General features: G+C 42.5%; 1 protein-coding gene across 1 annotated transcript in view; it reads left to right on the forward strand.

Annotated features, from left to right (window-relative positions):
* Nucleotides 1–24,206, forward strand: part of NCEH1 (neutral cholesterol ester hydrolase 1) — a 37,680-nt gene extending 13,474 nt beyond the window's left edge. The window contains exons 2-5 of the mRNA XM_069727308.1: nucleotides 1,181–1,409; nucleotides 9,568–9,637; nucleotides 16,467–16,638; nucleotides 19,469–24,206. Coding sequence (XP_069583409.1) covers nucleotides 1,181–1,409; nucleotides 9,568–9,637; nucleotides 16,467–16,638; nucleotides 19,469–20,086 — 1,089 coding nt within the window. The 3' untranslated portion in view covers nucleotides 20,087–24,206. The remainder of the gene's footprint in view (nucleotides 1–1,180; nucleotides 1,410–9,567; nucleotides 9,638–16,466; nucleotides 16,639–19,468) is intronic.
* Nucleotides 24,207–24,416: the final 210 nt, after the last annotated feature.

Genomic DNA, 24,416 nt, shown 5'->3' on the forward strand with positions numbered 1-24,416 from the left:
GTGAAACACCTGAAGGGTTAATAAAGTTATTGAATGTGCTTTCATGCTCTTCGATTGGTGCAGTTTTTAAAATTGTGTCACTTCTGGGCATTTTCTGTCACATAGGCCCTAAAATTCACTTCAAATATGATGTGGGCTCTTAAAAAAATTGGTTTTGTAAATTTAGTTGGGCAAACAAGAAATTGCTGATCTACTGTTAACTCTTCTAACTTCCTAGAAAAACAAATTATGTTTGAAAAATTCTACAGATGTAAAGTAGACGTGATAAATGTTAGTTATATCTCATAAAATTTTTGTGCCCTGAAACCAGATATTTATTAACATTTTAAAAATTGAAGAAATTTTCACCAAAACTCCGATATTTTCAGAAACGCACAAAATATCGACCTAAATTTACCTCTGACATAAAGTACAAAGTGTCACTAAAAAACATTCTCAATCACTGGGATATGTTTTAGAGTTATTACCACATACCCAGACACTGGTCAGGAATTTGAAAACAGGCTCTGATAGATATAGAGTAACACTGAGAAGTAACTAGTTCATCTGTATGTGAGCCAGAACGAGGCTCTTGTAGACTTACATTGAGAGCTTGAGACCATTAGCTCTGACTTCCGGATAGTCAGGAGCTGCGGCCACAAGATGGCAGACCGGGTCCGGAAAGGTGCTGGGAAGTGCAGAAGATGGCGACTGGTAAGTGGTGCTTTAATTCTGTGTAGTAAATGTCCTACTAGGGGTGTCTATTTTGGAGAAACAAGACAGAAAAAGTTACTGCAGACTTATCGATTTGCATCAGACAAATGCCGCGGTCCCGGGGCTGTGATGCGGTGGAATGACACCTGGTGCCTGGCACCCAATCAGCACTGGCATCACTGTTCCCACCTTCGGACAAACTGAACATGAAGAGAAAGTCCGAGCTGCAGCTGCTTTGACTCCCTCTTCAAGTTTATATTTTTTTTAAAAGCTGAGACAGTGATGCCAGCGCCGATTGGGTGCTGTTGTCAAGTGTCACAACAATCGCATCACAGCCCCGAGGAGAGCGAGTGCTGACACCGCAAGAACAGCACGAACATTTAATTTAAGAAGGGTTTGTCCTAATAGTGGACAACCCTTCAATATGTCATGTCCATTATTGTTTTAAAAGTAAACATTTTAATATTTCTTGTTTTGATTTTTGTAGTGCAACTTTGCCCACTATGTGGGTCTTGGTCACCACTTGCGAGTCCTAAATTTTGTGTCCAGCTACTTTGACAAGTTGGATCCAACATCGTCTGCTCATTTAACCGTCACAGACACTGTGTTTGACGGAGTGGAGGTCAGAATCTTCGAACCCAAGAAGGAGCTACATGGTTCATTGCAACGCAGCATCATCTATGTTCATGGAGGAGGATGGGCACTTGGAAGTGCAAGTACGTTTGTGTTCTGGAATTTGATTAGCATGCATATTATAGGAAGGTGAGTTAAAGAGAGAGTCTGAGAGCAAAAAATTACTGTTCAAACCCAACACATGCGCTCCTGAGCAGTTCAGTGCCCCCTTTCCCACCTACTTGTTTTCTACAGTGCTGCTCACCATTATTGGCACCCCTTCATTTTATTCATAGCCTATAAAATATCTTCAAAAATAAATGGAAATGTACCAAAGTTATACCCTCAGAATTTAATTAGTGGTCCAAAGTAATACAACAATAAAACATTATTTTTCAACTTACATGTTGCAATTTGAAAGAAGAAACAGAATAAACAGCATGTGCAGCAATAAAGGCACACCTAATAGTTGCACACCCTTTGGCATTGATGACAGCCTCCAGACATTTCTTGTAGCCATCCATAAGCTTCGTGCCCTTCTCAGCTGGTATTTTCTCCCACTCTTCCTTTGCAGTTTGTTCAAGCTCTTGAATGTTTGCAGGGTTCTTTTTACCAATGACAGATTTCAGCTCACCGCAAAGATTTGGGGATTGAGAATGGGATTTAGGTCAGGACTCATTGCTGGATACTTTAAAACAGTCCATTTTTTTCTTTTTCAACCATTCCTGTGCACTTTTGGATGCGTACTTTGGGTCATTGTCTTGCTTGAGAATCCATGATCTTTCACTCAAACCAAGGTTTTCTTACACTGGTTAGGATATTTCTCTCAAAAATCTCTTGATAATTCTCTGATTTCATGATTCCTGTGATACTGTCAAGGTATCCAGTACCAGACGCAGCAAAGCAACCCCACATTACGGATCCTCCACCGTGCTTAACCCCTCTGTGACCTTAGACGTACTATCCCGTCGAGGTGCCCTGGGCTTATCTGACCCTGGACGGGATAGTACGTCATAGCTGATCGGCCGCGCTCACGGGGGGAGCGCGGCCGATCGCGGCCGGGTGTCAGCTGCTTATCGCAGCTGACATCCGGCACTATGTGCCAGGAGCGGTCACGGACCGCCCCCGGCACATTAACCCCTGGCACACCGCGATCAAAGATGATCGCGATGTGCCGGCGGTGCAGGGAAGCACCGCGCAGGGAGGGGGCTCCCTGCGGGCTTCCCTGAGACCCCCGGAGCAACGCGATGTGATCGCGTTGCTGCGAGGGTCTCACCTCCCTCCCTGCTCCCTCCAGCCCTGGATCCAAGATGGCCGCGGATCCGGGTCCTGCAGGGAGGGAGGTGACTTCACAGAGCCTGCTCAGAGCAGGCACTGTGAAGGCTGCAGCGCTGCATGTCAGATCAGTGATCTGACAGAGTGCTGTGCAAACTGTCAGATCACTGATCTGTGATGTCCCCCCCTGGGACAAAGTAAAAAAGTTAAAAAAAATTTTTCCAAATGTGTAAAAAAAAAATATTCCAAAATAATGAAAAAAAAAAATAAATATTATTCCCATAAATACATTTCTTCATCTAAATTAAAAAAAAACCCAATAAAAGTACACATATTTAGTATCGCCGCGTCCGTAACGACCCGACCTATAAAACTGTCCCACTAGTTAACCCCTTCAGTAAACACCGTAAGAAAAAAAAAAAAAAGAGGCAAAAAACAACGCTTTATTATCATACCGCCGAACAAAAAGTGGAATAACACGCGATCAAAAGGACAGATATAAATAACCATGGTACCGATGAAAGCGTCATATTGTCCCGCAAAAAACGAGCCGCCATACAGCATCATGAGCAAAAAAATAAAAAAGTTATAGTCCTGAGAATAAAGCGATGCAAAAATAATTATTTTTTCTGTAAAATAGTTTTTATCGTATAAAAGCGCCAAACCATAAAAAAATGATATAAATGAGGTATCGCTGTAATCGTACTGACCCGAAGAATAAAACTGATTTATCAATTTTACCAAACGCGGAACGATATAAACGCCTCCCCCAATAGAAATTCATGAATAGCTGGCTTTTGGTCATTCTTCCTCACAAAAATCGGAATAAAAAGCGATCAAAAAATGTCACGTGCCCAAAAATGTTTTCAATAAAAACGTCAACTCGTCCCGCAAAAAACAAGACCTCACATGACTCTGTGGACTCAAATATGGAAAAATTATAGCTCTCAAAATGTGGTAACGCAAAAAATATTTTTTGCAATAAAAAGGGTCTTTCACTGTGTGACGGCTGCCAATCATAAAAATCCGCTAAAAAACCCGCTATAAAAGTAAATCAAACCCCCCTTCATCACCCCCTTAGTTAGGGAAAAATAAAAAAAAATGTATTTATTTCCATTTTCCCATTAGGGTTAGGGTTAGGGCTAGGGCTAGGGTTAGGGCTAGGGCTAGGGTTAGGGCTAGGGTTAGGGCTAGGGTTAGGGTTAGGGCTAGGGTTAGGGCTAGGGTTAGGGTTAGGGCTAGGGCTAGGGTTAGGGTTAGGGTTGGGGCTAAAGTTGGGGTTAGGGTTTAGATTACATTTACAGTTGGGAATAGGGTTGGGATTAGGGTTAGGGGTGTGTCAGGGTTAGAGGTGTGGTTAGGGTTACCGTTGGAATTAGGGTTAGGGGTGTGTTTAGATTAGGGTTTCAGTTATAATTGGGGGGTTTCCACTGTTTCGGCACATCAGGGGCTCTCCAAACACGACATGGCGTCCGATCTCAATTCCAGCCAATTCTGCGTTGAAAAAGTAAAACAGTGCTCCTTCCCTTCCGAGCTCTCCTGTGTGCCCAAACAGGGGTTTACCCTCACATATGGGGTATCAGCGTACTCAGGACAAATAGGACAACAACTTTTGTGGACCAATTTCTCCTGTTACCCTTGGGAAAATACAAAACTGGGGGCTAAAAAATAATTTTTGTGGGAAAACAAAAAGATTTTTTATTTTCACGGCTCTGCGTTATAAACTGTAGTGAAACACTTGGGGGTTCAAAGTTCTCACAACACATCTAGATAAGTTCATTGAGGGGTCTAGTTTCCAATATGGGGTCACTTGTGGGGGGTTTCTACTGTTTAGGTACATTAGGGGCTCTGCAAACGCAATGTGACGCCTGCAGACCAATCCATCTAAGTCTGCATTCCAAATGATGCTCCTTCCCTTCCGAGCCCTCCCATGCGCCCAAACGGTGGTTCCCCCCCACATATTGGGTATCAGCGTACTCAGGACAAATTGGACAACAACATTTAGGGTCCAATTTCTCCTGCTAACCTTGGAAAAATACAAAACTGGGGGCTAAAATATAATTTTTGTGGAAAAAAAAATATTTTTTATTTGCATGGCTCTGCGTTATAAACTGTAGTGAAATACTTGGGGGTTCAAAGCTCTCACAACACATCAAGATGAGTTCCTTAGGGGGTCTACTTTCCAAAATGGTGTCACTTGTGGGGGGTTTCTACTGTTTAGGTACATTAGGGGCTCTGCAAACGCAATGTGACGCCTGCAGACCATTCCATCTAAGTCTGCATTCCAAATGGCGCTCCTTCCCTTCCGAGCCCTCCCATGCGCCCAAACGGTGGTTCCCCCCCACATATGGGGTATCAGCGTACTCAGGACAAATTGGACAACAACATTTGGGGTCCAATTTCTCCTGTTACCCTAGGGAAAATACAAAACTGGGGGCTAAAAAATAATTTTTGTGGGAAAAAAATTTTGTTTTATTTTTATGGCTCTGCATTATAAACTTCTGTGAAGCCCTTGGTGGGTCAAAGTGCTCACCACACATCCAGATAAGTTCCTTAGGGGGTCTACTTTCCAAAATGGTGTCACTTGTGGGGGGGTTTCAATGTTTAGGCACATCAGTGGCTCTCCAAACGCAACATGGCGTCCCATCTCAATTCCTGTCAATTTTGCATTGAAAAGTCAAACGGCGCTCCTTCCCTTCCGAGCTCTCCCATGCGCCCAAACAGTGGTTTACTGCCACATATGGGGTATCAGCGTACTCAGGACAAATTGGACAACAACTTTTGGGGTCCATTTTCTCCTGTAACCCTTGGTAAAGTAAAACAAATTGGAGCTGAAGTAAATTTTTTGTGTAAAAAAGTTAAATGTTCATTTTTATTTAAACATTCCAAAAATTCCTATTAAACACCTGAAGGGTTAATAAACTTCTTGAATGTGGTTTTGAGCACCTTGAGGGGTGCAGTTTTTAGAATGGTGTCACACTTGGGCATTTTCTATCATATAGACCCCTCAAAATGACTTCAAATGAGACGTGGTCCCTAAAAAAAAAATGGTGTTGTAAAAATGAGAAATTGCTGGTCAACTTTTAACCCTTAACTCCCTAACAAAAAAAAAAATTGGTTCCAAAATTATGCTGATGTAAAGGAGACATGTGGGAAATGTTACTTATTAAGTATTTTGTGTGACATATCTCTGTGATTTAATTGCATAAAAATTCAAAGTTTGAAAATTGCGAAATTTTCAAAATTTTCGCCAAATTTCCGTTTTTTTCACAAATAAACGCAGGTACTATCAAAGAAATTTTACCACTATCATGAAGTACAATATGTCACGAGAAAACAGTGTCAGAATCACCGGGATCCGTTGAAGCGTTTCGGAGTTATAACCTCATAAAGGGACAGTGGTCAGAATTGTAAAAATTGGCCTGGTCATTGACGTGCAAACCACCCTTGGGGGTAAAGGGGTTAACTGTTGTAGGGTGTTTTTTGTCTATTTTTGTTTGATGTGTCCACAGAACATTTTCCCAGAAGGATTGTGGTTTATCAAGGTACTCCTTGGCAAATATCAGTTGTTCCTTTTTATGTCTTTTCTTCAGCAATGTCTTTTCCCTGACCTTCAGCCATAAAGTGCTGCTTGGTTTAGTGTGTGGTGTACGATACTTTGTTGAAACTATGACCCAAAACTGTTCCAGGTTAGTTTTCAGGTCTTTGGATGTTTAACGTGGTGTTTTTTCCACCATTCGCACCAACCTTCGAAGACATCTTTTGTCAATTTTCCACTTTCCCCCAAGTCCAGGGAAGTTTTTGACGGTACCATGCTTGACAAACATCTTTACATTGCGCACTGTTGAAACTGAGATACCAAGGTCTTTGGAGATGGCATAATGCTTTTATACTCTTTGGAAGTCTTTGTTTTTGCTAATAGCAGTTCTGATGTCCTCAGACAGCTCCTTTGTCTTCACAATTGTGACAAAGGAACCCCACCTACCATGTGGCTGTTTAAAACAATGAAGTAATCATTCATTGGCTAATTCATGTCACATAGGCACCGACAATTAATAACAGGTGATTCTCATTTGTGATTTACCGAAGGCGAGTCAAAATGTGTTTCCATACTAATTTAATGTAAAGGGTGCCAATACCAGTGTCAAAGAAAGCTTTGTTTTTCTAATTTTCCCTCCCGTTGTTTTGAATTTTAAATGATTGTTTTTCATTTTCTTTTTTATATTTAACACGAGTGTTATATAAAAAAAAACTGTTTCACTTGATTCTTTTTTTTTTCAGGAGATATTCCACATAAACTTCATGGGTGCCAATAACAATGAGCAGGACTGTATCTCTGCCCTTCTCTGGCTCTATATAAAGCCAGAGATGTCAATGTAAGTAGTTTGAACAGTCATTTTGTGCTGATAGACTCTCTTTATAGGGAGTCTATCAGCACAGAATGACTGTTCAAACTAAGAACAGGCTGTCATGACATTGTTACAGGATATCCTAGGACTAGGGGCTCCTTCCCTATCCCTAAAGCTAAGCCTGCTTCCTTGTTATCTTCTGAAGGTGACGACATTAGTCTCAAATGTCTTGCTGAGCTCCAAAATCAGCCCTTATCTGTCCCCTCTCCCACCCATGGAAGTGGGGAGTTGTAGTGTATAAGAATGGGCAAGCTATACTAACAAGACATACAGGGATAAATGAAAATGCAAATCACACAAATATGCACTCACAAAGAGTGGAACATTGGGAAATAAAGGGAGGAAAAACCAAATAGATGAGGATGAAGATATGCACACAGACAAATCACCAAGCAACAGTCGTCTGAACAACATTCCAACCACCTCCTCAATCAACTCCAGAACCAGGCAGTATGAAACCAACACTGGTAATCCCTGATTGCCAGAGGCCAGTATATATAGCAGAGGAGAGTGGCCAACACTGAGCAGCTGAGACCATCAAAGCAGGAAATCTCTAGGAGCACTCAACTGAACAGATAAACTCCTGCACTCCTAGCAGGAACCTGAACTGTTTACTATGAAGTTGTACTAATCAGTGTAGGAGTATGTGCAGTCAAACCCCGTGGTCTTTTGGCCCCTCTCTGTCTCTGTAAACTCGTGACACGCACTCCCAAGCAGTTCAGTGCATCTTCCCTCCTACTTATTTTCTGTCTACCTCCCCTCTCATTTTCCTTGATTGACAGTTTAGGCTTTACAGGGAAGAAGAGAGAGAGCTGGAAAACGAGTAGGCGTAAAGGGGCATTGAATTGCTTGCATCTGTGCTTGGTTTGAACAGTTACTTTGTGCTGATAGACTCTCTCTTTAAAGGTGCAGCTGCCATATATACTATAACATCCAAAAAGTAATTTCCAAGTGGTCATATACTTGCTTCTGATATAAAAATTAGTATTTTCTTCTTTACAAGGAATCAGTATCACCACCCCCCCTAAATGGTTTATGTGGGCATGTAGATCAGTAAAGGCTAAACTCATTGGTACCTATTTAAATCTGCTATACATTGTCTAACTTGGCAGAAATACAACATTTGTGCAGTATGCTTATGAGGCCTTAAATGCTTTCACACCCATAGCACTTAACCTCAGGAGGAAGAGTTTTTTTATTTTATTTTCACCCTTTGTGCACCCTCTCCCTTTGTGTAATAGCTCGATAAAATCTAGCGCCTGTGTAGATTACTTCTCTCCTCTCTTCTCTGCACTATGGTGCCCTGATAAGTGCACTGGCATGCACTGCCCAGACACTCTGTAGACCCTGAAGAAGAGCAAGGAGGATGCATACAGCATGGATGGTCTGTGCATGTTGAGCGGAATGCAGAAGCCAGTGCACTTGGCAGGGCACATTATTGCACAGAAGTGAGGAGACCGGTGATCTACGCAGGAGTTAGAATTCCTGGCTGATGCCTGACATCAGATACATTGATCTAATGCTCAACAGAGAAATAGAGGTGCTAAGGATGGAAATTATCTCAGGAGGCAGAGTTTATTTAGTGCTCTCTGTGGGGAAAAGGCACTTAAAGGGAACCTGTCACCAGGTTTGGCCGATAAGAGACACGACCATCACCTTTCAGGCCTGATATACAGTATTCTATAATGCTGTATATCTGCCCCCAACCCGACCTGTAAGACAGGAAAAATAACTTTTATTATACTCCCCTGCGGGGGCGGTTCGGTCCAATGGACATCGGTGGTCTTGGTCCAGCGCCTCCCTTCTTCTTGCTATGCCTCCCTCCTGCTTGCTTCGTGTGGATGACACGTCTCCTCGGCACCTCGCTCCTGCGCAGGCGTACTTCTCTGCTCTGTTGAGGGCAGAGCAAAGTACTGCAGTGGGCAGGTGCCTGGAAAGGCCAAAGAGCCTCGGCGCTTGCGCACTGCAGTACTTTGCTCTGCCCTCGACAGGCCATAGAAGTACGCCTGCGCCGGAGCACTGTGCTGAGAAGACTGTGTGGATGACGAAGGGATGTGTCATCAAGCAGGAGGACAGGGATCGTAAGAAGATTAAAGGCGCCGGACCAAGAAGAGCGACACCCATCAAACCGAACCTCCCCCCAGGTGAGTATAATAAAATGTATTTTTCTTCTCTTACAAGTCGGGTTGGGGCAGATATACGGCATTATAGAATGAATGCTGTATATCCGCCCCTAAAGATGATGGCTGTATCTCATATCGTCCAAAATTGGTGACAGGTTCATTTTAATGCTTAATTTGCATATTGCAAAAATGGGGGGCTTTTTTTGGATTCTGGCAGCAGATAGTGAATATAACGGCGCCAATGTGTTTATCTTTCATTTACTTAAATGCTTATATAAATTGGTTGGAGAAGTTGATCTTGATGATGATTACCTTTTCCTGGCACAGTGTATTACAGTCTGTAAGAGAATTTCTTATGGAAAGTATGCTCCTCATTTGAGCCGGGCTCAGCATTACCTAGCACACTTTGTTCACCCTCCCTTTACTGATTGCATTCCTTATCATGCTCGTTTTAGGAATGAGGTCCTATGACAGCCTGTGCCGAAAAATCTCGGAAGATGTGAATGCAGTTGTCGTATCTATTGAGTGAGTATGAACAGTGACCTTCTGGTTTCATTCTTCAGAGCACATTTACTGGAATTAGTGACCTGAATTTTAATTGCACTCCGATATGAATGCATTTTTCTTCTCACACCCACTGTTAAAATGTGTTCAGCTCTGTCACATCTTGTTAGTTAAGTGTTAAAGGAATGAAATGTTTGGTTAGTGAGGAGTGGACAAGTAAATCCTGCAATCTAAGCATGGTGGGACCACTCCCTTTTATATTTATCAGTCAATGAAAATGTGCTTCTCAAGCCCAAAACTAAGGAAACACGTGTGCAAATTCCAGAAAATAGCATATATAGTCCAAATGAAGAGAAATATGGAATGCACTCACCAGGCCTTATGAATTCAATCCTTTATTGGGACATACAAAACTTCAGCGAGGGAGAATGTCAACAAAAAATGGACGACGGCCATTTCGCGCTACCGCGCTTCCACGGGGTTTAGGACCCGCGGTAGCGTGGAACGGCCGTCGTCCAATTTTTGTTGACATTCTCCCTCGCTGAAGTTTTGTATGTCCCAATAAAGGATTGAATTCATAAGGACCGGTGAGTGCATTCCATATTTCTCTTCATTTGACCTTTTGTATTTATCCAGTGGCCTTTACTGTTACTATAGGTGAAGAGGAGCATAGACCTAGAGATTACAGACATTGGTTCATCAGAGCTGTCACATCAGAATTCTGGTGTAAAAGCTTTGAAAGGTCACAAAATGTAGGATCAACTCAGAGTTGCACCTAAATTCTGTGACTTTTGGTGTTTTCACCCTGGTTTCTCCCAGCCCTGACAAAATTGGGGGGACGGGCACGATGAGGGGAAGCGATGCCATAGCTAATCTAATTTCTGACGAGCTGTGGCCTTCTGTACTCCAGTACCTGACTGAAGTGAGATTTTTGGCGTAGCGCATGAAGGCTCACACCATTCGTCAGTTGCTCCAGATTCAGGCAGAAGCATGCACCTCGTCATGAATCGGGAACATCTGACTCCAGCACACCCCTTATGAAGACCAGCATGACCAACTAAATTAGCAATCTGGGGCTCCCAAGCTCTGGAGAATCATGTTCTGACAGCCAGGCTGTGTGTAAAGCTACACAGCAGCTTTAGAGCTTCAGCTTGCCCTCTTCTTCTTTGCACTAACCTAAAGCCAATATAAGATTCTTCTTGTCCTTGGTCAATAGTACATGTGACAAGGTTAGAAGAACAGTTCTGCAGAAATGTACTGCACATGATAGTTTTAAATACATGGACAGCATTACACACAATAGGATTAGATGAACAGATTGTGTCTCACATGATTGGATTAGATGCATGGACTGCATCACACAATGGGAAGAGATGCACAGACTGAATCACATGTACAATTCAGCAGGAAATGACCGTGATCTGGCCAGAGCTATCAGTCATTACAGTAATAATCTGTGAGCGCAGGTCTGGGCACCAGGGCTGTGGCAGTGATTTTGTTTAGTGACGTACTCCGCTCTGGATTCGGTTTTGAAGAGAAGCTTCATTCAGACATTCCTACATCACAGACATGTGAATAACACTTTACATTGGCAGAGCTGAGTCAGTGTGCAGAGCACAGCAGTATGATGAATTTATTGCTGTGCTCTGAATAGTGCATTGACATCGACGGTGAGTACAGTTCTGGCAGCCTGATGTATTACTAATACCCAGCTACCCACCTGTCCTCACTGCTGGAAGAAGTTACCGCCTCAACCCCGCTCAAAACATCACAGCAAAGCTGTCTTCAGCAATGAGGACAGGCGTGTAGCCTGGTATTATCAGTACAATGTCAGGCTGCCCAATCTGTGCTCACAATGCTGCCCGGACCTCCTGTCACCTCTCACCACTGAATACTGCATGAGTGGTGAAAGGAGGAAATTGTAGCTCAGCAGAGAACTATGCCAGCTGCCGTTAATCCCTTAAAGGGAACCTGTCACCTCCAAAATGGAAGTTGAGCTAAGCCCACCAGCATCAGTGGCTTATCTACCGCATTCTGTAATGCTGTAGATAAGCCCCGATGTATCCTGAAAGATGAGAAAAAGAGGTTAGATTATACTCACCCAGGGGCAATCCCGGTATGATGGGTGTTGCGGTCCGGTCTGGGGCCTCCCATCTTACGATGACGTCCTCTTCTTGTCTTCAGGCTATGGCTCCGGCGCAGGCGTACTTTGTCTGCCCTGTTGAGGGCAGAGCAAAGTACTGCAGTGCACCGGCGCTGGGAAAAGTCAGAGAGGCCCGGCGCCTGCGCACTGCAGTACTTTGCTCTTCCCTCAACAGGGCAGACAAAGTACGCCTGCGCCGGAGCCACAGCGTGAATACAAGAAGAGGACGTCATGGCATGAAGATAGGAGGCCCCGGACCGCAACGCCCATCGGACCAGAATAGAAACGGGACCGCCTCTGGGTGAGTATAATCTAACCTCTTTTTCTCTCAGGATTCATCAGGGGCTTATTTACAGCATCACAGAATGCTGTAGATAAGCCCTTGATGCCGGTGGGCTTAGCTCACCTTCGATTTTAGGGGTGATAGGTTCCCTTTAAATGACACTGTGAATCTCTGACAGCGGCATTTAATGTGCAAGATCCATTGACAAGGTCACCGTTGAGTTGTAAAGACAGCCAGGGTCTGCCAAAAACCGCTGTGCCTGTCATAACTGTACTTCTATGAAGACAAGCCTATGTAATATATAATATACAGTGGGTGAAATGAGTATTAAACATTTCACTAATTTTCTAAGAAAATATATTTCTAAAGGTGCAATTGACATGAAATTCTTACCAGATGTCGGTAACAAGCCATCCAATTTACACAGGCAAATAAATAAAAAAAATAGATAACGATAAATTAAGTTGTGTGTAATAATGAGAAATGACACATGAAAAAAGTATTGAACACATGAAAAAAGAGAGGTGCAAAAAGCCATGGAAAGTCATTATACCAGCTGAAATATAATAGTAATTAGAAAGCAATCCTGCCACTTAATGAAAAATATCAGGAGGTGAAACTGATGGCCTATAAAAAGGTATCTCGTTACCAAGGTGCCATACATCAGGGGTCCCCAACTCCAGTCCTCAAGGCCCACCAACAGGTCATGTTTTCAGGATTTCCTTTGCATTGCACAGGTGATGCAATTATTACCTGGGCAAGACTAAGGAAATCCTGAAAACATGACATGTTGGTGGGCCTTGAGGACTGGAGTTGGGGACCCCTGCCATACATGAAACATCGTTTGATGAGTAAAACCAGTGAGCCATCTCAAAACCTTTGCAACCTTATTGTTGCAAAACATGGTGTTCTGTAACTGCATTTATTACAGAAGAATTTCTAAACTACTGAAGGTTTCTGTGAGGACTGTTGGGGCCATAGTCCAGAAGTGGAAAATACATAATTTCACCAATAACTAGCCATGACCTGGTTCTCCCCACAAGATTTCAGACAGGAGTGTAAAGAATTATCAGAAAAGCTGACCAAGAGTTAATGACCACATGTGGAGAGCTACATAAAGACCTAGAATCAGCAGGTACATTTTTTTTTCAAAGAAAAGAATAAGTAATTCTCTTAACCTCCATAGTGTAATGCCAATGGCTCAAAAAGCTGCCTCGTACAGACTTGGCTCAAGCCACTCCAGAGAAATCCCAATACACTTTAACCCCTGTACAGGGTTTTGGTTTTACTCTAGGACCCATTGGAATGCCACCTCGGAAAGGCTGTTGTCCAGATGTAGGAATGGTCGCCAACCCGGGTCAGAGCTGAGAAGTCACGTCAAGGACAAAATCGTGCAAATGGTCGCCCCAAGATAAATTACAGGCCCTATGAATGAGGTGCGGAGATTCCGGATGTGTGTAATAAACACATCCGGAATCACCGCGCGTATAGAAGCGGGTTGTGCTTTGGGCGTGAGTGAGTGAGTGTCCTCGGCGCTCAGCTTCTCTAGTCTGGCTGTGAGCGCCGGGCAGCCGGAAAGCAGAGCGGTGACGTCACCGCTCTGCTTTCCGGCCGCTGTGCTCACAGCCAGACCAGAGAAGCAGAGCGCCGAGGACAGACAGCGATAGGTAAGTATGTAGCGTTTGTTTTTTTTTACTTTAACGATGGTAACCAGGGTAAACATCGGGTTACTAAGCGCGGCCCTGCGCTTAGTTACCCGATGTTTACCCTGGTTACCGGGGACCTCGGGATCGTTGGTCGCTGGAGAGCTGTCTGTGTGACAGCTCTCCAGCGACCAAACAGCGACGCTGCAGCGATCCGGATCGTTGTCGGTATCGCTGCAGCGTCGCTATGTGTGACGGGGCCTTTATACTACATGCTGCTTATCTCATGTCACTCTTTTCCCTTCACGCCACATGGTGCTTATTTTATTGACAAGCTTCTGACACCCACTGCCCCACAATCCTGTCAGCCTTTTTGTTACGTATAATAGAGTTGATTTTTGAGAGGTGAAATAGTGAGCGCATACTCTATTTTTAGGGGAATGAAAAGGATTTCTGTCAAGCCGGAATGTAGTAAGGGTCTATTTGACCACTGCAGCGGGGAAGGAGGCGATACAGGCAGCGATGCGGGCCCCGAGCCAGTGAAGACGAGGCTGCTGCTTTTCCACGTTATCCACTTTAAACATTTTCTGTGAATATTTATACCTATATAGGAGCTTTTAACAGCCAACATGGGTTGTCACACAACCTCTTTTAACATTTTTTTTACTTTTCAGAGTTAGTTAAATCTCTTAAAAAATGTTTTGCCCCATTTTTCCTGAGGAGAACAAGCTGCCTAATAATTCTGCACACCTTAATAAAGGGTGTTGTATCCTTAGGCCTCACCATACAAATGACACAAATACACATCACCCGATCCCCTTCATCCAATAAGCATTCTGCATAAAACTGATGCCTTTATATATTACCCTGATTTACCCCTTGATAGGTCAGGTCATTGTACGTAACGCGGGCTGGTTGCTCCAGGTTTACAGCTTGGTAGTCCTCCATATGTATATTTGTATAGTCACATTTTTCAACATATCGGACTCCTTTTTACTGGTTGCTTAATATTTAATATTTGTCAAATAAGAATAATATTTTAATTCCACTTATGTCTCTGTTTTGTGTGTCTTCCTGTTTTATGTTTGTTTTTGTGTGTCTGTGTATTTGCATATGTGAAATAGTTGATGCACATAGGGCTGGCAGTTTGTGGAACATTTTTGTGGAGTTTCTATATACTGTATGTTCTCCATGTTAGTTATTCTGCTAATTGCTCTGTGTAATTAGCTCAGTAGGCCAGAGATGTGATTCACTACACCAGATCCACCCAGGTTGAGCCATGTATCGCTGTATGTCATAATAGTACATTTTTATATGGCTACTCATCACCCATTATTAAAAAGTGTGCGATTATAAAACTACAATCCCAAATTCAAGAAAGTTACGATGTTGTGTACAATGTAAAGAAAGCAAGAATGCAATGATTGGAAATCTGTTATAGCCATATTTTATTTAGGACATAGAGCAGATATCAGAAGGTGAGCGTTACATGTTTTCCATTTGCTGTGAAAAAAATAACTCCTTTAGAAACTGGTGACAGCAACACATATCAAAATAAGTTAGGGCAGACAACAGACTGGGAACATCTGGGAAGTGAGGAGACAAAGTGCTGTTGTTTTGGAAAAGGAAGGTTGTCCCATTCTTGTCTGATGTAAGATTCTCGCTGCTCAACAGTCATGGGTCTTCTTTTCCAAATTTTTAGTTTTGTAATGAGTTAGTTGTTTTCTATTGGTGAAAGGTCTGGACTGCAGGCAGCTGTTTCATCATCGAACTCTTCTTATGTGACGGCAGGCCCGGATTTAGGGGGGGCCCGGGCCACCCGCCAAGTGGGGGCCTCCCACCAATATAGGGATAAATATCTCCAAACAAGTAAAATACACGTCTCTTTGCTGTGAACTGTTTGTAATGATAAATAACATTTAACAAAAGAGAAACTATTGAAAGTGTAGGGAATTGGCTACGGTCCTACATCTCAGTGGCTGGCGCAGAGCGGCAGAGTCACGGTGACGCTGTTGTGTTAGATGCAGTATGTGGTTTACCATTGTCTTGCTGAAATATATAAGGCCTTCCTTAAAGGGTTTGTCCTGTCAAAACCGTGAAGTCTGCAGTCACTCTGTGTGACTGCAGACTTATTAATCCCTCCAGTGCACGCACCGTGTGCTGCAGGGATTCGCCGGTTTCAGACCCGGGACCGGAGGGTATGTATGCGTTATACATACTCCCAGCCAGTGGGCATGGTCTCGCTCCATTCACTTGTATTGAGCCAAGGCCGTGCCCCATCAAGTGACGCGGCCGGCCAGTGGGTGTGTCAGACTAAAGGACGCGGCCTCGCTCCATACAAGCAGAATGGAGGAATGGTCAGACAAGTCTACTGCTGTTCCACTCGTTGCATATGGGACTAATGGAGATGGCCGAGGGCCGTGATAAATTGAAATCATGTATAGAGGGAAAATGGTGTGCACTCAGGTCAAGGACAAGGAGGTGCCGGTAAAACAGACCATATATCAAAAAATTACCGCACACACAAAGTGCATGACAACAACTTTGAGTGTGCGGTAATTTTTTGATATATAAATTAAAATCCTGGCACAACCCATGTTATTATATGTATGGATGTAACTGAAACAAGTTCTACTCCTGGAATATTACTCATGAATTGGTTTTATTGGCAAAATAATAGCTGGAGTGCTACTTAATGCCGATTATTGAGCTCAGTCAGCACACCTGGCTTTCACTGCACATGTACAGATGTATGTATTGATGTATGTTGTGTTTTTTTAGGTACAGACTTGTCCCAAATGTGCATTTTCCAGAGCAAATAAACGACGTATATGCAGCCTCTAAATACTTCTTGCAACCAGCGGTCCTCGCCCAATATTCTGTAGATCCGCACAGGATTGCCCTCTCTGGAGACAGTGCTGGAGGAAACCTGGCAGCAGCAGTATGTCAGCAGGTAACGCATGTGGAGATTTAGTAGTCATCTTCTCACTTCATACATTTTTAGAGGATTTACATTTTTGGGACTCACAATCCATTCTATGCAATGACCTTCTGCCAGATAACCGGACAATCGCAAAAAAAATCTGCCCCAAAATTAGTTGCGTGTGACACCAGGAAAACTGTTTCCTAATTCTAGGAATGGGTTGGTGGTTTGCTTCATCAGCTTGCCTTACTGATACCAATGTTGTCATGACTTAAAGCTGATTAGTATACAGTATAATGATTTCTCCATAATCTGTGGAGCATTTTAATGTTTCCTCTTTTGGGAAAGTTGCATACATTTTAAGCTATTCACCATAATGTGATTGATTTTCCCAATCATAAGTTTTGAAAAATTGTTAAGGATTAGCGGGCGTTCCCATATCCACATATGACATTGTCAGATAATTTAAGCAGTTTTGCAATTTACGGTTTATTAATATCTCGAGAGAGACTGCAAATTTTAACTTTTCTGCACTCACTGTCTAGTTTGTAAGCGCTGCTCTGAATCTGTCCTGGATTGGGAGCTAGCAGTGCCTTTTAGCAATCATAGTCAGCTTCAGGGCAGCGCTTACAAGCTCAGTAGAACAGCGCTTGTGTGCACTGTACATGTTTGGCCACCACTGCTGCAAATTTTAATAAACTGGAAATTGTGAAAGTGCTTTTTTTTTGTTGTTGTTGTTTTTTTTCAAACAGCATCCAACAAAAACCATCTATGAATAACTCTCTAAAGGGAAAGAACGGACATAATCATTAACATTAACACAGGGTGTTTCAGGACCCTCCATTCTCAGGACCAGTGAGGGTTCAGGTAGCCAAGTCTCCAGTGATCCTGCATTTACGATCTATCTTGTGAATGGGTGATAAATGTTTATCGGATGCCCCAAGAAAGGCTTTATGCATATTTTAACTTGCTAGAGACCATGCCAGTCCGAACGTCACTGATCACTGATGGGACCCTGGTACCTTGTCCTTACCATTCCATCTATGGTTTTGTATATAGCAGTGGCCAAACATGCATGGAAATGCTGAATACTCAATAGGAGGTATAAAAATATCTGCATGAAACAATTATATCTTTTAATTGTAGCATATCTTTTAATTGTAGCATAAAGGTTGTAAAACTAAAGTTTCAAACATTTTGTTTTTTCACCAAAAGAATGAAAACTCCAAAATAGACGTTCAAATGTTATAAGCAGCAATCCCTCTGCTGACCACTAAGTGGCACTGTTGGTTATCTGCAAATTGTACAGTTACCACTGGTAATAGAAGTGTCCCCCTTTATCCTACACCTAAAATAAACGCGTACTTGTGCTATGAGTCGATCGGTCAGAACAGAAAATTATTTTCTTAAATCTTTTCTCCCATACTTCCATTTGAATTTGCTCTTCATCTGTTTCATATGCTCAAATCAAATTTAATCTGATTTGACAATCACTAAGAGAGAAGATTGTTCTCATATTGTAAAAAATCATTTTATGTAGTATGTGTATTTACTTTTATAAAAGTTTATAAGGTATTTTGTCTAAATATCTTTTACAGGGGACGTGACATTTCTCCTCATGTCTGTTAGGGGGAAAAAAAAATCTATTCTGATAATGTTCTGGAACTGCGGTCCTCTGTCATTTCTCCTGGGAATGAATAAATTGACAAGTGGGATTTACCATTTCCTTTTTTTAGGGTTTGTGGCTACAGTGGTGACAAACCCTCCTAGCCCCATGTCTTTACTCTGTACCGCCATTATTGGGTACTGACTTGTGGCACTAACGTCATGTCTGGCCTTGACGACTACTCGTCCTGCAGTGTGATCGTTGATTAAATGTCAGGGTTTGCTGACTGGCTAGTCCCGGAAACGAAAACAGGGTGAAGCTTGGTGGCCGCTTGGGGTGATTTTCACTGTTTATACATGGGAAGCTTATGTGGTGCTATATTCCGCTCTAAGGTATAGTCACACGCTCAGTATTTGGTTAGTGAGAAAAGTCTGGTCAGAAATAGATACACAAAGGCCACGTTCACACGTTCAGTATTTTACCTCAGTATCTGTAAGCCAAAATAAATGCAAAAGTGGCGACGTATTTCTATTATACTTTCCCTCTGATTGTTCCACTCTTGATTTTGGCTTCCAAAGACTGAGGTAAAATAGTGAACGAGGCCTTCGTGTATTTATTTCTTCTTTCCCAGCTTTTCTAACCACCCTGATTGTTTAACCCTAGTATTGCTATTTTGGCTTTGACCCTGAACTGTGCAGCCTCTGTTTCGCCTGCTGTATCTGCTTGGTATTCCAGAATTAGGCCAACCATATGCATGAGTTAGGTGACTGTTGGCCGAACGATGCTTTGTTTAGCCAACCGCCATCTCCGCTGACTATCCCATACACAGTAGTGCTCAATCAGCCAAGCGTGTTCTCTATTATAAAACGACTGACCGATTTCTCTGATGGCGGCTTATCTCCAGGAGAACAAAGCTGTCAGCAGTTCAAAATCTGACCTGACCGACATCTTTTCCATGACCCAATACACATCAGAGTGTCAGCCAAACGTGTTGATATCTGTGGATTCGGCTTGACATGGGTCTAATGTGTACAGGGGCCTTTAACCTACTACAACTACCTACATATTGACAAAAGCCATGAGAACACCATGTTGTATTTTATTTTTCTCATACATTTCCAGGAGGAATAACAGGGGTACAGCATAAGACTGAGTTCTAAAACTCGTAACGCTCCATCATTTTTCTCACGCGAAGTCTAGGTTTTTAATATCATATAATACTTATGTTCTTCTTTCTGTTTGCTTCCTGTATAGCTTACACAAGATGAGAATGTAACAACCAAAGTAAAACTGCAAGCTTTGATTTATCCAGTACTCCAAATATTAGATTTTAACACCCCCTCCTACCAGCAAAATATGGATATGCCAATCCTTTCCCGCTACGTCATGATAAAGTTCTGGCTGGACTATCTAAATGGGAGCCACACTTTTGCCCAGGCCATGCTTGTTAACAATCACACCTCTTTAGACGTACATGAAGCTGTTGCACTTCGGCAACTTTTGAACTGGAATTCATTGTTGCCTTTGAGCTTTAAAAAGAACTACATGCCTCTGATCCAAACTATAGGGAACCCCAGGATTGTTCAAGACGTACCTGCTTTATTTGACACCCGGGCTTCTCCATTGATTGCACACAAGGAGACCCTTCAGAAGCTTCCAAAAACCTATATCTTAACCTGTGAACATGATGTCTTGAGGGATGATGGGACCATGTATGCGAAGCGGCTGGAAGAAGCTGGTGTTGACGTCACTCACGATCATTATGAAGATGGCTTCCATGGCTGCATGCTCTTTGCTTCCTGGCCAACTTATTTCTCAGCTGGTGCCAGAACAAGAGACGGCTATATCAAATGGCTTAGTGAGAACCTTTAATAAACGCGACATAACAAATTTACAAGGACTATGAAGTCGGCTCTGGGAAAAAAATGCAAGACTTTCATTTTAGATTTGAAGGATCTTCATGTTTTTTAATTAAAGAAGCACTCCAGCAATTTTGTTTTGCCTATATAGTTCAACATAAGCTATTGAGGCATAGACAAAAGCCTCTGTATTCTTAGTGTTAAGCAGTGTTAGTTGATGTGTCATCTTTATTCTTTCCCCCATGAGATGAAGCCTATGTTTCCCATTCTGGCTTTATCGAAATAGAGGGGGCAGAGTCTCATCATATTGTACCAGCCCCGAGAACTTTCGCACAGCAACTGTAATAGGTGAAGGGCATAGAACTGCTTACTCACACTACAGTGTATCCTGTATGATGCAGTGTTGGGTTGTCTCCTCTGACTTCTTCTTGTGATAGGTTTCTCACTGTCACCTTTTACAAGATTCACATAATATTCGTAGGTTATATAAACAGTGTGCCTCAGTACAGTTTTATAACTGCAGCTAGTCATTGTATGAGCATGTCCACTATATCATTGCTTTTATATAAAGCATAAATTATATCTTGAGTGGTGAAGGAAGACGTGCAGAGGAACAGGGAGGTTAAATCTAGGTTGAGTATGTGAGCTGTCATGGGTGATTTTAACAGGTGATGTCACTGTGTAGTCCTGACATCAGAAAGTGACTTCCCGTGTACACTTGGGAGAATGTTCTGGATTGGTAGTCAAAGTGGAGATCACGTGTTATAGCTGCCATGAATGGGAGGTATAAAATGTATGGGAGCAGCTATGGTAGGGTAAAATAAATTTCTCTTTGAGAATATTGTTGATGACTAAGCATCATATCTGCAAAAATGCTGGAGTACTTCTTTACCTAAAAGGAAATGACTTCTCTGTATTTATTTAAAGTATGCAATTGGATGACCACAGAAAAACTGGAATTGTAGTAAAGTTTGTTACATGCTTCACCGCTGTGTATTAGGGCGCTTTCACATTGCGTTCTGGCATCCGTTCGGTGGCCACATCGGGACACGTGTCTTAAATTCCCCCCCACAAAGCATGATTTGGACTTGTTCGCCGACGGCGTCATTATAGTCAATGGCCATGTTGGAACATATGTCCGAAACCAGTTTTGCTGGGGGTCCAGACGTAAGTTCTGATGACGCCACCGAACAGGTGCCGGAACGCCATCTTATTACACTTGAAATACATTTCTGCTGGAGGCCTCAATCACCATTGTGTGTTGACTGTACACTGCACGTATTGAGCAGTTGCAGTGTTGACACCCCGGATGTCTTGCACAGATCATGTTCTATCGGATGAAATGTAGCTCTCCGTTTTCCCCTGCAGATTGTTTCCATATCGTGCATTATACAGGACCACTATAGAACAATACTGACTGTGATCAGCGCTCCGTTATCTTACAGACCAAAGTTCACACACGTGAATCAGGCCTTGGAAGGTGGGCTATGCAATATTGCTCATGTTGTTCATGGAGCGGCGTTATCGTGTTTTCTGCTCAGAAAGTCTAAGTGATTGGACTAACACTCCAACGCTCCTTGCCAAAGCACACAAAGGAATAACATGCAAGGAATTTTCGTGAATCACTTGGAAGCTTCATTTTACCCTCTGCAGCTTTCGCCTGTATCAGACTTTGTGTGTAGAAATATATATGCTGTAATGAGTTTGCTGGAAAAGATTACAGATACTTTGCACTAACCTCTACTGACTCTCGTTGTCTTAAAAGTGAAATAAAACGCCCGTCTGGCCCTTGTCCAGCGCCTGTGTGCTCTCTACTGACCTAGATAATCGCTTTTATATGTGGATGACTTAGGAGTTGTGTGTGTGCTTGTGTGTTTTTTTTTTTTTGTTGTTTTGAGCTATATGGAAAGGCTGTTCCCTCCAGGGAATGGAATCAATGCAATAATATGTTCCCTTTCAGTAGTATTGGTGTTAGTACGACACAATTTAGTATTGCGCTGTGTGGGTTTAGATTATTTTGGACTGAGTTTTACAGCTGCATTTTATTAAAATCTGATCCAAAGGGATCTGTGCAATGTTTGTTTTTTAGAATACTGGACTTGCTTTCAGACCTCCTCATGATTGTAGGATTTATACGCTTTTATTTATCACTGCATAATGCCGCACCTATACCACTGGCACTACCCTTTGCATTATAAAGGGAGATCTGTATCAGCAGCACAATGTTTCTGCAGGGTGTGTATGAGATTTGTTAATATATCCTCATCCACCACCTTTATACCGTAATATGGATTTTCGATCCAGTTGAAAAATACACTGCAAGAAAGAGCAATGTGGAAGAACACTCGGAGAAGCCGAATAGAGCGGCCAGTTACGCATTAATAAGAGCTTGTTAAAGGGAATCTGTCACTAGAGTCAGCCCTTTTAGACTGTTTATATGGCATGTAGGTCATAGGTAGCAGAATAAAATGATATCTTGATGTCTGCAATCCGATGCCATACTCCAGAGAAATCCATATTTTCTGACTATGTAAATGAGCAGTTAAGATCTATGGGCCGGACAGTGATCTGCAGGAGAATCTGCCTCCAGAGATTATATAAATGAAAGGGGACATTACCAGTGTGAGACATGTAACGGAGACCGGACAGTAGGACTGAACTTTGCCTCCTTACAAACACATTAGCAGCTGCAGCTCTCACACTTCTGCTGTGTTGCAACAATACTGCAAAAGCTGCTTGTTAGATGGAAGCTGAAGCACTTGGAGGACACATGCAGATGTTTAAGGGCTTGTGCACATGACTGTATTTTCTGTTCAAGTGCGACCCAACAATTTTATTCCATGGGTCCGTACATATGTCCGCATTTTTTTTCTCAGCATTTCTGAGTTTGATCCGATATTCGGATCGTACTCAGCCATACATGTCAATGAGTCCATGGAAGCCATCTAACTGCACTCGGATGACATCTAAGTGCAGTCTAATTTTCAGAGACTGACAGAATGGAGAGGATGGAGAATTTTTTTTTCCACCTTAGCCTCATCCGATAGAATTGGATCACACTGTGCTCGGTTTAATCTGAGTGTGATTAGCATAATCGGCTCAATTCTCTCGAATGAGAGAAAATACGCTGGTGTGACCTTAAACTTATAGTCACACATAACTCAGTAGTGAGATCAGGAGAGCATAGAGCGGCCACAACATATCACACTGGGAACCATTACAAAACACTGATAATGTCCCCTTTCATTCACACTTGGCTCTGGAGGCAGATCAGTGTGCGCCCATAGCCTGGAAAAGATCATTTACATACAAGTATAAGAAAAAAGTAGAGTTTCTCTGGACTAAAACATCACAGATATCAAGGTATATAATTTGGCTTCCTATGGCCTGTGTGCTAGTGATGAGCGAGCATGCACTGGATAAGGTGTTACCTGAGCATGCTCGTGTCCTAAAGAAACCGCTCGAGTTGCCGCAGCTGCATGTCTAAGCGACTCAAAACATGCAGCCGCCATGATTTGAGCATTCTTTTCTAGCACAACGAAAATACTCGATTAGGACACGAGCGTGCTCAGGTAACACCTTATCCGAGCACTCTCGCGCATCACTGTGTGCCCATATACACGGTTAGGAGGGGTGATCCTACTGTCAGATTCCCTTTAATGTACACTTAAGCTTTCTCTTTATATTATTTCAAGACTTTTTTTTTTTTAATAAATGCCCATTCCTAATTTTGGCTTAAAAAATGTAATCTTCTTGGTGTGTGTTTGTGTGTATGCTTTTATGGCACAAGAAAGTGTAGAGTATATTTTGCCAGGACTGCACAGGTCACCTACACGGCTACTGATGGCCTGAACTGCATACGTGGTGATGATGAATTGGCTCGCCTCTTACCGTGTAGGTGACGCCATAAGCCACTCCTTACATTAGTAACATGGCGGCATATTTTCCAAAATGTCATGTATGGCAATTAATTCTGCATTAACTTATATTGTTATGTATTGCCCCACGGCTAGTCTTAGAAAAGTCATTAATACCATATTTTTTACAGAATTGCCTTATTGTGCTTCTCACAACTTTGTCAGCATACATTTTGAGAATATTTATCAAAAATAATAAAATTTAATGTGAAAATATTCCAGAATTCTCGTGTGGGTTTTTTGTATTTTATTACTTACATATTATCTACTATATAATTGTCCAAGGGTCACTTCCGTCTGTCTGTCCTTCTGTCATGGTTATTCATTCGCTGATTGGTCTCACCAGCTGCCTGTCATGGTTGGCGGGACCAATCAGCGACGGGCACAGACCGGAAAAAAATGGCTGCCCCCTACTCCCCGCAGTCA

This window comes from Ranitomeya imitator, chromosome 5, assembly GCF_032444005.1.
Source record: "Ranitomeya imitator isolate aRanImi1 chromosome 5, aRanImi1.pri, whole genome shotgun sequence".
Lineage (NCBI taxonomy): Eukaryota > Metazoa > Chordata > Amphibia > Anura > Dendrobatidae > Ranitomeya > Ranitomeya imitator.